The following is a 16257-nucleotide window of genomic DNA, read 5'->3' on the forward strand; positions in this document are numbered from 1 at the left end:
CTCACTGAAACTAAAATGCTGGAAAACAGCAGAAACTCTAAACCTCAAAGTTCTAGGATTAAGAAGGCAAGAGTGACCTATGCAATTGAACACAACACAAAGAGAGTTGGAAGAAAACCCCAGTTCTTCCAGACATTCACAAAACGCTGACCAAGATTTTTGTTTCACTCATGCCAAACTTGGGAGTCCATTACACAAAAAGTACTGCCTCCAATTCAGAACTGCCACACATTTATCACCTAACTGATCACTAGATGCATGCAAATCAGAATGTCAAAGTTTGTGCCACATTACTGAAAGGGCACTTAGTAAGTATCTTTTCAGGTATCTCCATGAAGTGACATGCCTACACAGACTACTGAATGTACAGCACTACATATCTGAACTGTAAAGAAATCTCCAAGACTTAATATCAATAGTTCTCAGTCAAAAAGATGTTTTAACATGCAATAAAAAATTGGCAGAATGCATTCTTCCTTCCGTTTCCATCTGAAAAACATATAGGTTTGCTCCCTGCTCCCAAACCCTATAAAAAGCATCTCAAAAATAATGTAAAAATTTGTACTTAAGCAACAATGAAGGAAAGAAGTGAGGTGCACATTCTCTATTTATATGATACAGTTCAATACACTTACACAAAAGGAAAAGATTTTGCTGAAGTCCTGAACAAACAACACTTCTAGAAAAACATGTAGAGAAACCCAAGTATTTACCATCTGAAAGCATATCCAATTGTTCTTACTCTGTCACCTATCTACTACAGAAAAGGTGAAAAGTTGCCCATCTCTAAGTGTCACAAACAGCTAGACCAAAGACCAAACTAAAAAACCAGCCACTGCTGCAAGTGCTTCTGTCTTAGCAAAGACATTAAAATCAGCATATTCCAGTTACTTTTGAAAACTGCATTGATGGGTGGCTTTTCCTGAAGATCTTTTCTCAGTCCAACCACTGAAAAATAATGTGATAAGCATGAAATTCACAATTCCAAATGATCCCATTTAATCTTGTCAATTCAGCAGCAGTTCATTCCAAATCCAGCAGTATACAGCTTGAACACAGAAAACAGCAATGATTCCACAAACCTACAAGGAGCAGTTGGCAATTAGCTGCTCTATATTCCAAGCCCCCCAAAATACCATGCTGCCCCTACAATTTCTAATAAATTGTTATTTTAGTATGAAAATTCTCAATTTACTTTTAACTTGGTTAAGAGATTCCCTAGAGAACTCAACTAAACATATGTGCAGGGTTCAGAACTCCCCAGGATTCAGAAGTTTAGACATGTTTTACTTTTATTTAAAACTTGTTTCAGCAATTCCTAAGATACTCCTACCCATGATAGTATGGAAGCCTTGTAACATTTCAGAAGTGAAATTCGTGTTTTAGGGGAAAAAAAATCCCAACCCTCCTCTAAAACAAATTCATAGAAAACAATCCCCTCCCCAAACAAAAGAACCACAAATAAAAAAAGAACCACAACCAACCCAAAATAGTCAAAATCCATAATCAAATTCACCTAAAGACAAACATATGAAAATATGCTACAGCTTCATTACAGTTAGTCTTGGGATTCTCCTGCATTCAAAAAGGAATTCTTCTACTAGAATCCCAGAATCCCTGTGGCTGGAAAAGCCCTCCCAGTCCATGGAGTCCCAGCTGTGCCCATGCCCACCCTGTCCCCAGCCCAGAGCCCTGAGTGCCACCCCCAGAATTCCTGGGACACCTCCAGGGTTGGGCACTGCAAACCTCCCGGGGCAGTTCCAGTGCCTGAGCCCCCTTTCCATGGGGAAATTCCTGCTGTGCCCACCCTGAGCTGCCCCGGGCCAGCCTGAGGCCGCTCCCTCTGCTCCTGTCCCTGTTCCCTGGGAGCAGAGCCCGACCCCCCCAGCTGTGCCCTCCTGGCAGGAGCTGTGCAGAGCCACAAGGGCCCCCCTGAGCCTCCTTTGCTCCAGGCTGAGCCCCTTCCCAGCTCCCTCAGGAATTCTCCAGGGCCGTTCCCTTCCCTGGACACACTCCAGCCCCTCAATGTCTTTCTTATATTGAGGCACCCAAAACTGCCCCCAGAGCTGGAGATGTCTCAGCAGTGCCAGCACAGGGGAGGGCGCTGTCCTAGTCCTGATGACCACACAAGTTTTGACAAGGGCCAGGTGCCTTGGGCTTTCTTGCCCACCTGGGCTCATATTCACTTTAGAACAGATCTTGAGCTTAGTCAGAAAAGCACAAAACTATAGTGATCTAAATTTCTTCACAGGTTACACCTCTTCTGCTTGTGCTATTTTATAACACTATGAGTGAATGGAAATGTTCCTTTCCTAAAACACGACCAAGGGAGATGGACCCAGCTGTCTGACACCTGACTCAACCAGAGACTGATCAGAATTTAGACTACACACTCCAGTTTGGTAAAATAGTTGCTTCAAACTGATTTGAGGTCCAAGGAAAAGGAAACAAATGGAAACTAATGGGAACTTTATTTAGAAATAGCTTGTAGGGTTCAAAGCCTAATTAGTGCAACTTTTTATATAATCATAACTATCATCTCATGGCTATGGCAGAAAGCTTGAAGTAATTGAATATATTTATTTATCTTAGAACTACTGTAGTAATTTTAAAAGCTTTTATTAAGTTAAAATCTTGCCCTATTTGACAAGTAATAATAAAGGCTTTTCTTGATTGTGTTTCCACTGCAGTGTTTCTGAAGTACTCGGGTCAGGGTGTGGCAGCTCTATTTTACAAACACTGACCTGCTGCACCGCGCAGCAATTCCTGTACCAAAGGAAACAGCAAACAGTGTAGCAGTTTCTGTTCAAGCTTAATAAAGTGAAGAACTTCACTGGAAAATATTCTGTTCTGGGCTTTCTGCCACACAGGAAGGGTGTTGAACATGTCAGTGTCCTTAATTATTATCAACAGTAAAAATACCAGAAAACAGCAGCTCAGCTCTTACTTCTTTCATATTATCACTTCCAAGAACTGAAGGACAATTTACATCTTCCTCTCCTCACACTCATTTTATTTGTCTGTACATTTCACAGTAAGGCTCCAATTCTGAAGTTTGTGCAACACTGATGATAAATTACTATTTAATTTTTTTAGCTTTCATCAGAATTTAGTTATGTAATAGCAACATCTTTAATACTCCTTTTTTAAATTGAAAGAGGAAGAGGTTTTAACCTCCTTTTCAAAAGAAATAAATATTCCATTATAATTTTTTTCTCAAGGACTAATAAAAAGATACAGACATTGCTTGGGCAGGCAAAGGAACACTAACAAAAGCCTTTAGTGCACGCTCATGTCTGGAGCTGTTCCCAACAGCACTGCCCTGCTCATTTGGTGGGATCCAGCACAGCTGGAGCACAGAGCTGTCCTGAACACAGGATCCCTGCCTGCAGAGCCCAGCTCTGCCACTGCTGCTCCTGGGTACAGCATCCCTGCCTGCAGAGCCCAGCTCTGACACCGCCACTGCAGCTCCTGGGGAGCCCAGCTCTGACACACCATGAGCACACTCCTCGTGTGCTGCAGCATAAAATGCACTGACTGAAAGCCACCACCAATGTACTTCAGGCAAATGAGTCCTAACGGCCATTTGTGACAGGCTAAGATGGCACAAGGCAAACTGTTTGGAGAGAGGGGACTGAAGGTATCTGTAACTCTTGGCTGACTTCTCACACTGCAACCGCCTCTGGCGGTGATATCCTGCACGCTGCAAATGTGAATATTAATTTTAACACTGCTAAGAAATTTTTAGGGTTGCTATTGTCACCTTAAATTACTTTTGAAACTATTAATTTAGGCACAAAAATTAACATTCAAATTTCATCATCCTGCGGAAAATTTTTGTTTAACAATAAAGTATTATGGGTGTGAAAATTTTTGATATCAAGAAGATATAATCTAATTCTCACCTTTTAAAAAAATATTAATATGGAACAACGTAAGAACTATTAAATCATTTGCATTCAGAGCTACCATCTTGAATCAAGTTGTGATTCATCTTCAAGGAAGTTCCAAAACAGAGACAGCAAAGCAGATTTATTCTGAGGTTCAGATGTTACAGTTTGTGTATAAAGGCAACAAAGATGATCATTATTTCTCAGTATGATACAATGAAAGCCAAAGTATCCCTTCTCCCTTTGTGTTCCTTAAATTTAAAAAAGAAAAAAAACAACAAAAACTTTAACTGGAGTGTTTCCTTGTAGAACAGCTATTTTTCCACTTGAATGATTTTTACAAATTAAGGCTGAATTTGAATGCAAATGCAATTTTATTTTTCCTGAAGAAATTATCACTTTAGACGCATAAATGTTCTTCAGATTTAAAATGTATTAGTACCTTGGTGTTGATAATTGAAAACAAACTCAGAGTTTAAAGACCATTTTTTAATAAAGTACAATTAACCATACCCAATCTGTATGTGCAGGACTTTGCAGCACTGAACACTTGGCTTTGCAGGACTTACAAGGGCTGATTTTAATGTTGCGTCAATTCTACACCAGCTTTTCTCTTTCTTTGCACTAAACCTGCATTTCCAGTCTGACTTATAACAGCAGCGCAGACCTTCCAAGGGATACAGAATAGCAGAATGATGCTTCTGTCTAATGCAGGTAACTGAACCCCTTAATTCAGATTCTGAAACCGATACACGGAATAGACTGTGGTGGCCCTGGTCACACGCTACAGACACAAACAGCCATGGTTGTGGCAGCACTGCAGCAAGAGACAGCGGTTAACGCCACACACACTCTGAACTGATGAGCTGCTGAAAACGAGGCAGGTACCTGTTCCTTTACAGAAGCTAAAATGGTCGTGGCAGTAGTCTCTGGTTCCATGCCCGGGCCTGTGGAAGTCTCCTGTGCTGTCTGTGGCAGCCCCTCCTCCACCATTGGGCTCTGCTCAGGGGCTGGCATCTTGCCTGCAAAAACAAGATTTTAATATAGTTTACATTTTCAGCCAGTGATGTTTAAAACCCAAGTTTTTAGGATTATGAATTATATTCATTTTTTTCTAGAAGCTTTCCAAACTTAACTAAACTAGCAGAGAACTTTGCATGACTCAATCTATGTTGTGTGACTGTGTTTCACCTTCACGAATGGAGACCAGAATCACCAACACAACTCAAGAGTTGGGCAGGATCAAGTAGGCTGCATGATGCTTCAAGATTATTTTTAAAAATACTATTTTGTGGTGGTCAATAAAACTAGCACAATTAAAGATGCATGAAAAATATTAGTGTTAACTATTAAGCACACTCAGGATCAGTTCAAGTTTACCACATGCAGTGTTCGGCACAGAAGAATGACACATAACAGCAGAATGCTCTGCTGTCAAGAACAAACTATGGAAGAGACTAATTATGGTAATAAAAGCTTAATGGGAGCCATGCTTCTAATGCTCTTTTAGCAAAAGAGGAAATTAAAATGCTAAAGTTGAAGCAATTGCCCTGGGCTATGGATAGTGTGGAAAGGACTGACAGGATTAGCGTCCAATAATCCCAAGCTGTGTTACTGCAGAGGCAGCACACTAACCACTCCAATCCATGGAAAAGAGCAATTAATTTGTTCAATTATCAAAGTCACTATTAACCAATATTACAGAGATAGTTACAAAGTGTGTTTAACGTTTTGAAAACAGCAAGTAAGTGGCATTCACAAAGCTTCTACACAGATACCACGCTTTAATTTCCTTCAGAAAATAAAGCTTGGGAGGTCTAATGTTAGAAGTAACCCATATTTCATTTTAGATTTTCAGAACAAGCTCACCCAATATTCCTAGGGCAGACAACCAGGAACAGATTCCTTTCCCATTCCATTCATTACTCAAAGGGTGAGAAGATGCTTAGGCTGCAAATGGGCTCCAAGGCCAGGAAGGGACCCATGAGACCCCTCAGTGTGGAGCTGTATCAGCCACGAGCACCTGAATGAGCACAGGGCAATGCACAGGATCAGTGCACACCTGTGCTGCAGAGTTGCATGTTTCTGACAGGGTTGAAAGGGGACTTGAGTTGACCCTGGAGGGATCTCTCCTGGGATTGCTGGCCTCTTGCGAGGTTTCTCCCTCACCCTGTATGCAGAGCCCAGGCAAAGGCAAAGCCCTGTGCTGTCAGAGGAGCCCTGTGCTGCTAATGGAGAGGTGAGGTGCTGGTGTAAGAACAAATGCTTTCGTTCTGTTCTGTGTGCAGCAACATATGGGCTGCGAGAGGAATGGCTCCTCTTCAGGCCCACGAGCTCTTCTGGCACTTGCACAGGGTCTTTATTAACCACTCTGTTCCAGTCTGCTCAAAGAGCTCGAGACACGGTTCATGTGCAGTTTCACATCAGCCACTGAGGGAATCAAAGAGGTTTTGGTGAAACTCAGGTGAGACGAGCGATGAGAGGCAGTGGAGCAGTCATGGGGGCAACCTGTGGTGCAGAAGCCTGGTCACCCACCAACTTCCACCACTGCAAAGGGGGAAAGAAAAGCTGCTTCCCAAACACATCACAGAAGGAGCCCGAGTCAGCATGGCAGGACTTTTCCCCTCAGCACCTCGCAGGTGAAGCACAGGGAGGCTGCCTGTACATACCCTGAAATGAGCCTGTATGAACAGCCCATTCTTACCATACATCTACACCACAGTTTTCTCCTGGAACAAGGGAAAAGAAACTGCACAAAGGTTTCTGCTGTCAGGACTGCGCAAGGACTCCTGACATGCTAGCCCAGGCACACCAAGAGCCACTCTACTTCCTTCTCCCCACAGACGCGGGTCTCCCCTCACCTCCTCTCCCCACAGACGCGGGTCTCCCCTCACCTTCCCTCCCCACAGACACGGGTCTCCCCTCACCTTCCCTCCCCACAGACTCGGGTCTCCCCTCGCCTCCTCTCCCCACAGACTCGGGTCTCCCCTCGCCTTCTCTCCCCACAGCCATGGTGCTCCCCTCACCTTCCCTCCCCACAGACTCGGGTCTCCCCTCGCCTTCTCTCCCCACAGACTCGGGTCTCCCCTCGCCTTCTCTCCCCACAGCCATGGTGCTCCCCTCACCTTCTCTCCCCACAGACGCGGGTCTCCCCTCACCTTCCCTCCCCACAGACATGGTGCTCCCCTCGCCTCCTCTCCCCACAGACTCGGTTCTCCCCTCGCCTCCTCTCCCCACAGACTCGGTTCTCCCCTCACCTCCTCTCCCCACAGACGCGGGTCTCCCCTCACACGGTCATGGCTCTGTGAGGACCACGCCATGCTGTCCTCCTCGTGGCCAAGCCCGCAGCGCACGGTGAGCATTCCCTGCTGCCCCAGCACAGTCGGGGCACCCCGGGCAGGCACGGCCCTGTGCTCTCACCCACCACCCATGGCAGCTCCCGCTGGGATTCCTCGTGCTCAGCCGAGATCCAGGTCTGCAGGGACCTCCGTCACCTGCAACTGGAACAGAACTCACTCTCGACAAATCAAGCAGCATTAAATGCTACTTGACTCCCAAGGTGCCACAAATGAATGACCAGACATATCTGGCTGTTTTTGAAACACTATTTCTATTGGTTTCAGCTTGCAGATACAAAGGCTGCCACACTGAGCTTATCACAACCTGGATGTCAGGTGGGCACACAACTAAAGCTTCAAGGACCCTTTCTACAGAACTCATTAAACAGCAATTAAGCAAGCAGAATAAAAACCGACCTCTAATAGGATTTTGAAAAGTCAAATGCACAACTTACAGTTTTAGAAAATAGAAATGGGTTTTTTTAAGTTTTACTTCTGAAAACCACTTCTTTAATCAAGCAGTAAGAACCCAAAGCACAGAATACATGCCACAATTCCATGTGTCACATCTCATTTTTTGTATCGCTTACCATAGCTCTTTTATGACTACAACTCAGTGTTTCAGGTTTCTAAATGACCTGATAAATTTGCAAGCATATCAAGTAATAAAGCTACCCAATCAAGCCTTTCCTTTATTTAGAAACATCTGCTAAGCAATCTAAAGGACAAGTCTCAAAAACTCACAGTTACAAACGTGCTTCTCTCAGAAGGGGGCTGTTTGTTAGTCCATGTATCCCACTGTGTCTCCACCTGCATGTAACAGGGCAGCGCCTGCTTGGGCAGGGATTCTGTTTGGGATTTCCAGGGGAGAAGTACAAAATACAGCAGCGAAACAATCTCAATTTGGCTTTTCCATAGTTTTCTCTCTCTTCTCACTCCAACACTGTGAATAACTTCTCAACCCACCTGTAGCAGATTTCTGTAACAAACCAGTCCAGAAAACATCCTTCTGAGCTGGCTGGAAGGTGTGCTAATTCATTGGAACAGAAAATATACCCATTATTGAGTATACAATAAAAACATCCAGATAAAAACCAATCAAATTAATTATTAGTGAAGGTGTCAGTGTTAAATGTACATCTATCTCAGTGCTAAGAGATGTAATCACAGACCTACACCCTTTAGCATAGGCAGTTGTTTCAACTGATGTTCCTTCAATTAACACATTTCTTGGCAAAGTTACTGATTTTCTAACCTTGATTCCAACATTAGACAACTGTTGGCTCTGATCCTACAAACACTTAGGTACACGCTTGAGCTAATAAACACGTCTGCTCATCCCCTACCCCCCTCCTGCCAGGCCCGTGGGCTCGGGTGGCAGCACAGGAGAGTAAGGGAGCAGGAGAAGCTCTCCAGGGCCCAGTCCCCACCCTCACAGCTCTGTCTAGGGATGCTGCTTAAGGACAGGAACTCACAAAGTCAAGGCAGGTTCTCATCTTCACCTTACAGGAACAGGAAATAGCAAGAGTTGGTTTTGTGAGAGCCTTGAAATCTGGTGTGAGTAAGAAGTTGAGAGGAGTTAATACAAAACCCTCTTTCTTCCCTATACAAGACTGGGATTTAACCACTCAAAACACTCCTTGGACTTGTGCTACTACTCCTCTGGGGATAGATAACTGATTCATTATTGGAAAACTAGCAGCCAGATCTCATACCTCAAAAAAATTAGGTTCACAGTTACTTTGCCTGTCATGGTTGAGCAGTCAGACATCACCCAGAACAGGAGACTGCTCCCACATTTTCCCCAGGCTGTCCAAACCCCCATTCCCCTCAGCCCCATGCTGTAGCTTCCTAGGTCCTGCCCCGGGCTGCTCTCTGCAAGCCCTGGGCACTGACAGATCAGGCAGAACACACAGGTACCATCAGAAACGCACCTTAACGATTCTGTGCATTCCAGTTCTTTTAATTCTCAAACTGCTCCTGCACACTGAAAATCTAGGATCTCTGTAGCCACAACTCAGAAAATGTATTTTGCTGTTTATAGCTCTGTTCAGTGCATTTCAGCACACCTGACTACATCTTAACACCACTGAACATCAAAGTTTACACACTAAATTCTCTGCTATTGCAAAGAATACACAAGAACTGGAAGCCTTAAATGTTCTGGAATGGTCTTTTGGTGGATGTTGCAGAACTAAGACTTGTGCATGGTATAAATGTCTCTAATGAGGCTCAAGAGTATAATGTGAGAAGCTTGGAAACATGGAGCACAGGGAGAATTTGTTGTGCATTTCAGTCTCTGGTAAAAAATAATGTCTTTCAATCACTTAGATAATTTTTCAGGAAAATACTTAAATAGTTCATCTTGCAGCATAAATCCAAGAAAATTCTTAACACCTATTCTGAATTTTCAAATTCTCTATTTAGAAGTAAAGATGACAACCTTGCTCCAGGCTGGCATGTCCAGATCAAGTGTACAAGAAAGACAAAGCTGTCCAATTTGAAGCCTCCAGTTTGAAATACCCTAAAATAATTTTGAGAACAGTGGTTTTCCCAGCCTCTCTGCTGCAGAGACTCACTCAAATAGCTTTATGGAACCACACAGTAAATCAAAGCAGAGCAAACCAAGCCACCAAAAAGACTCAGCTTTCCATCCAGGGAGGGTTTGGCAGGGAGCACCACACTGGGCAGTTGTGGGATTTACGCAAATCCCACCTAAACAGCCCCATAACTGCCCCTTCAGAGGACAGTGCTGCCTGCTGTGCGCTCCCTGCTCTGCTCATGTGGCTCACGCAAGCACCAGCTCCTAAAGCCTCCGAGCCCTTCTCCTTCCACTGACCCCTGCCCTGGGCTGGGCAGTCAGCCGGTGGCTCCAGCAGCAGGCCAGTCTGGGCTCTCACACTGCTCCCAGCACACAGGGAAGGAACCTGGGAAACACCTTCTTTTGTGTCTGCTCAAACACTGCAAAGCCAGCAGTTCAGGGAGTTCATCTGACACAGCCATGCTTTCGGGGACCAGATGGGGGTGTGTCTTCCTGAGCCAGCTGATCTTGCAGCCAAGTAATCACTGACACAAGGAAGCAAGAACACACTACTGAGAAACAGAGAAGAAATGTGAGAAATCACTAAACCAAGGGTAGTAAACCATACTTTAAGTTCTCATTGTCATTAGTCTCTACTCCCCACTCTTCAGTGGTCCTCCTGCTATTTTCTTACAGCTTTGCCAGTACTGAACAATCCCACTTCTTTTAGTGCAGGCCCAAGAAAAAGCCAGACCTTTTGAGGATTGATGCCAGACAGGAGTGGTGCTTTTCCACAACCTCCTAATTCCTTCCCTTCATATTCCTCCTGCCTTCCTTACATTGGTTATTCTTCCAAATTTTTTTCTTACCTATGTTCCCTGCTTCTGAGCCTCCCGCTGCTGACCTGCAGCCAGTTAGAACAGTCACCAGCACAACTCACGCTGAAGAGGTAATACAATTCTTACCAACTCTGAGAGCTAGGACATGGTAATAATAAGAAGAATAATTCAATAATAATAATAATGTATTTATTTCATGAGGGCAACATGAGAAAAACAATGGGTACCCTCACTGAAAATCCTCATATTTACCTAGCTACAAGGGTAATTCAAGCAACAATAGTAAATTACCAATGATATTAGACAAATACTCATTAGTACAGAGGGGAAAAGCTCCTATAAGCTAAAATCATCTTGCTGGGACACTAACATTATTTACTACAAAGTCAAAACCTGAACAAGACATTTCTAGTTTTTACAGGAAGATATGATTAAAATTTATCTGATTTCAGGTTCCTCCACAGAGCTGTCAGAACACTTCCAGGTAGGAGCACTACCTGCTGCAAGGCCAGAGTGCTGCTCAGCTAAGAACCAGGCAGGGATTCACGTGCTCGAGCTCCCTGAGACTGAACCACGCTCTGCGTTCTGTCTGCCAGCCTGCAGAATGTCTTTGGGTGGAGAGGCAGCAGATGAAACTTACCCACTTGCAAAGATGATGCAAGCAACTAAAAATGGGTTCTGCGAAAGACGGCTCCAGTGTTTACACAAAAGACAAGGTCTGAAATTTCCAGATGCACCAGGGGAAGATACTCCAAACATCAACTGCAGGCTAGCCACTGTGTTCAGAGACTCGTTTTCTTTATGGACTTCAGTAGTGCACAAGTTCATGGGGACTTAAGGATGAAACCAAGAAAATGAACACTTTATCTGATGAAAACACAGAAGAAAACAACTTCAGTAATGGCAGGATAAAAACCACCTGCACAGTTGTGCAGACTGAGTCCCACAGTCAAAAAGGAAATCTACACACACCTGACCCATTGCCTGAGAAATGTGGGAGATGTGTTTCACTGATTTACTACAAATTTAGCCTCTTCCTAATCCCTTTTTCTTTACAAGACATATTTTTCCTCTTTTTTATTTTTTGTTTTTTACTTAAATATATGCAGGTTCAAAAACCATTTGGTACTATGCCCTGATCAAAATCTTAAAATTTACATTATCCTAGCTTTTTGATAAGCATATTTTTGTTACAGTTCCTAGGAAAAGACAGTTTTTTGTTTTTTTCTGGCTGATGGCTACATACTTTAACTCCACTCCAGTGAGCAGGCAAGATTCTACATCCACAAATATCTAGTTGTAACATGCTCACGAGACTAATATCTTTTATAGCTTTCAAGCTAACCATTCAGCAGAAGGTATCAGACATATACAGCAAGACAACCATTTTGAATAAAGACATATTTATAACCATGTCCTTCAAGGCCCGAGGCACTGTCTGTAGCTCACCTGAAAAGAAGCCTCTTTGTCATCTGAAGGATGTCTGGAGAGCATTTACACTTGGCAAATGTATGAAGTACGAGAAGCTAAATGGCAATAAATAGAGTTTTCAGTAGTTTAAGTCAACGAGGCTCCACGACTTATAAGAAAAAAGAGACCCCAAATCTGAACATTCCCTTCAGGCCATTTCACGTCTGTGTTGCTCTTTTCTGCTGAAGTATCCAAATCCACTGCTATTGAACACAGCCTCATCGGAGCACAGTGCTCAAAGCCAGCTCTGCAGAACAGCAAACAGACAGCAGATTGATCTCGAGGGATGAAGTTCAGTCTCTCTTCTATCACAGACTGAGGGGGAGGAGGGACACGCAGCATCACAGAAGGATTTTAGGTTTTCCACACAGACAGTCAGGTGGCTAGGGCAGTCATCAATTACTCATTCAACCATGTACAGAAGGATAAATTCTCCATTTGGTGTTGGAATAGACACTATTAATGTAGGTAGGAAGTTCCCCAGAATGAATTTCACAGAACAACATGACTTGCAGACTGACAGCTGAGAACCTGCAGCACAGGCATGCTGTGCTGACAGCACTGCTGCCCTGTGCCCCAGCTCCAAACCCGTACCCGCTCCATCTCCCACCTGAAAACTACAAACAAGCAAATGGCAATTAAAATGACAATGGCTGTAAGTATGGAAATGGCCACTGCACAACAATGGCAGCAGCTGCTGTTCAATTTCTACTTGTATTTTCTCCTAGCAAAATTATTACTGAAGTGTGACTATGTTATTGCTAGAGAGAATGCTCACTACCTGCAGGGAGACATGCCTCAGCTGGAACTATTAGCAACCCAAATATATGTTATATGCCTTTATATGCATCTCAATTTGTCATATAGCATATCTGAAAAGAAAAATATACAAAAACATTTCTCAATGATAACAATTATCAGTTACAATCCCCACTACAAAAGACAGCTGGAGAGTTACAGACTTCCACAGCTCCCTGCTTGGACAATGGCAGCTCTTGAGCAACGTGGTGTCACATGTACCCCTGGCACGGTCTGGAGCTGGACACTACCAACGCCATATCCTGCCTTTAGAAAGCAAGCAGCTGCGAGCAGCGCTTCCCCTCGCGCAGCTGTGTGCTCCCTGGCACCACAGCCTCCACATCTGCAGGGACAGCCATGCCTCAGGAACGAGCCGGGGACCGGCAGCGGCTCAGCCGCGCTCCGCAGGGACAGCAACCCGACCGTGCCCCTGAAAACTGAAAATCTGACGATGCTGAAAGCCTGCTTTCACTCAGGATACACTTCCGAGTTCTTCAGTGCTATCTGTGGATGTTCCTGCCCAAATGACTACTACGGAAATGTCAAATTCTTGCATACCATATACATAAATTCAGGAATACCACTGTTTTCCAATAAACATGGCTTCCGCTTAGCAAAAGATTTTACTAAAATGAAGTTTCATCAATACTAAACTGCAGATTACTCTTCCTTTTGCCCTGAAATAGGACAGCACAGCAAAACTCTGTTTGCTGCCAAGAACAGTCTACCTGCAAACTATTACCTTTAAGCAAATGAAGCTCTTGCCTCTTCCGTTCTCCAAGCTAGAAGCTAAAAAAAACCCTTGAATGCAGAAGCAAAATATAAGAATTAGACAACAAGCATCTGGGTTTTCAGGCCACAGTTACCAATAGTTCCATCAGTTCTCCAATATCCCAAAGGTGATATTTTCCGAGGTGTATTTGATTTTGTTCACCCCTCAAAATTGAAGGTACTGTAGTAGGATTACACAGAACTCCATAGATAATGTATTTCTACTAATAATTTATGAAGAGATGAAGAGTTGTAAACACCAAAATTTACAAATGGTATCACAATTAGAGGAGATCAAGGACAACTGACTAATTTGAGGAAAACCACAAGGAAAGATGAATGAGCCAATGTTGATAAACACAAAATCACACAAACTGTTCCCATCCAAGTGACCCATATGCCTTCCTGTAGCAGGGGTAGGTGACAGAAACACAGCTGCAAAATTAGGCAGGCTCAGGTTAAAGTGCCTGGCTAGGCAGGGAAACCTTTTGCAGAAGTGCCAGAGGGGGGAAAAGCCAGGTCAATGGTACATTAAATAATGTCAATAATTGTAACCACACTCCAAAACAGACATCCACAGTGCAAAAGGTAGGCAATCCAGCATTCAGCAACAAAAAAATACAGAGAGACGGAAAACTATATATTGAAGGAATGAAGATTAAGTGTGGAAATGGTCAAGAAGCAAAACAAATACTGAAGGAAGGCATATGGCTCTTTGCTGATGCTCAGTTAAAAGAAGGAGAAACTTTAAGAACAGCATTCACAGGCTTCCTGCTGTGTGGCAGAACTGCATCTTTATGCAGCACTACAAGATCCTAAGATGCGATTTTCTTCTCACAGTGAAAAAGATTTCTTCCTGTAAAATCTGCTAAAGGCATGCAATTTTGTCATGAGATGGCAACATTTTGCATCAAAGTTTACCAGTTGGAGATGCAATTTAGATAGCTTTCCTGCCTCAGTTCCTGAAAGACTGAAAGTATGACTCAAACGTATTTTAAATGCTAACATCAAAGGAATCTCAAATAGTCATCACAACAACACCAATCTTACTTCTACCTTTTAATTCCCTGCCCTGTATTCTAGTCACATGCTAATTCCTGAGCAGGGCAATTAAGCACACCAAAACCAGTAACAGGCACTGGAATTTCAAGTGTTAGGAAAGAGCGTGGGCTTGTTTTATCAAATCTACCCAATTTTGTTCAATGACAAGAGCACTAGAGAAACACATTTGGTGTAAAGTCTTGACACTGCCATGAGGCTTTGTAAGACCCAACCAAGAAAGCCCGGGTGAGAGCCCTGGGGAAAAGAGAGGCGAGCCTGCTTAGGAAGCTGAAAGCAAAGCAGCAGTTGACTTGCATGGAAAGGCAGCTTGGGAGCGGGCTCCGTCACAGCTGTGCCCGGGCTCCCGGGGACAGCAGCAGAAGCTGGCACTCGTAGGCATTCCCTAGGGCATGGCTGGGGCAGGGGACACACAAAGCAGGGAGTGGTGGGCCAGCACACAGAGGTCAGGAACCACAGTCCAGCTGAAAACAAACAGCAAGCTCAAAACCAACCGACCCCAACACACAAACGCTGAAGTCTGCTCACTGACCCCAGCAATACCCAATTTCCTATCACCTCCCATACACAGCCCTCCCTCACCCACACTCCAGGTGATGCAGGGGACACAGAGAACCAGCAAAACAACAGCTCTGAGGGAAACACAAAGCTGGGATGCCTGTAATCAAAGTACCTTCCCCTGGCAAAGAAAAGAGAGGGAAAAGACAAGAAAGGTACCTCACTGATCCCTCCTGCTTCTTTTCCATTTTGCACTGCATTGAAAATGCACAATCTTCCCAGAGTGCTCTACTGAAGTTTTGTGCACCCAATTTTAAGCTGGATCAATTGAAAAGTCAGAAGAAAGCAAGCAAAGCAAAGCCAATTTTATGCAGAAGTTGCCTGTGTTTGGATATAAGGCAGAGACTTTTGGGAAAAGCAGTAACAGCCAAAATACTGAAGTCACTGCAGGAAAGACAAAACAATAATCAAGGATAATATTTAAAAGAGCTACAGCTACCTTCTTGCCAGTATCAGACAATATAAATGGCATTAATTATTTAAATGTGGCCGTCTTCTCTAAATGGAGTACAGGGGTTCCTTTTTGCCCTTCCAAATTCAAACAAACATGATTTTTTAGATCATTTCACATCCACACATAACAGAAAAAATTAAATGTTCTCACTTAGGATTTAGATATGCCTGACAATTAATACTGATATATTTAAATAAGCAAATCTACCAACAATGAAGATACAAACTCAACCAGCTATTTTCACTGTGCTGTAACACAAATCTCAGAATGAAGGGTTTAAAAGCTTTGCTAAAAAGCAAAGCCTCTCAGTAACAAGGAGGGAGTTGGAAAATTGCGCAATTTTAAGTCTTAAGAAAATACAACAATTAATTAGTGTTTTAGGGGATTTCCACTTTCAAACCTGAGAAAGCCTGCTCCTGCTTGCTCTCTGCAAGTCCAGGAGAATGTCAATACAACAACTCAGGAAATACACTCCTGGATGACACCAGCAGAAAAGAATGCACTTCCACCACTTGCGAGATTGCTCTTTATTGCTCTTTTATGTAACGCTTACGGGGTA

General features: G+C 43.6%; 1 protein-coding gene across 8 annotated transcripts in view; it reads right to left on the reverse strand.

Annotated features, from left to right (window-relative positions):
- PKP4 (plakophilin 4) overlaps positions 1–16257 on the reverse strand; it is a 67293-nt gene that overhangs the window by 34310 nt on the left and 16726 nt on the right. For 5 of the 8 annotated variants that reach the window (XM_038141981.1, XM_038141982.1, XM_038141989.1 and 2 more), the window contains one exon: positions 4779–4912. In XM_038141981.1, the coding sequence (XP_037997909.1) occupies positions 4779–4907 (129 nt within the window). In that variant the 5' untranslated portion in view covers positions 4908–4912. Of the gene's footprint in view, positions 1–4778; positions 4914–16257 lie in introns of those variants that run through there. The other 3 variants (XM_038141988.1, XM_038141983.1, XM_038141986.1) reach the window with 1 other exon arrangement.

This window comes from Motacilla alba, chromosome 7, assembly GCF_015832195.1.
Source record: "Motacilla alba alba isolate MOTALB_02 chromosome 7, Motacilla_alba_V1.0_pri, whole genome shotgun sequence".
In the NCBI taxonomy this organism is placed as follows: Eukaryota; Metazoa; Chordata; class Aves; order Passeriformes; family Motacillidae; genus Motacilla; species Motacilla alba.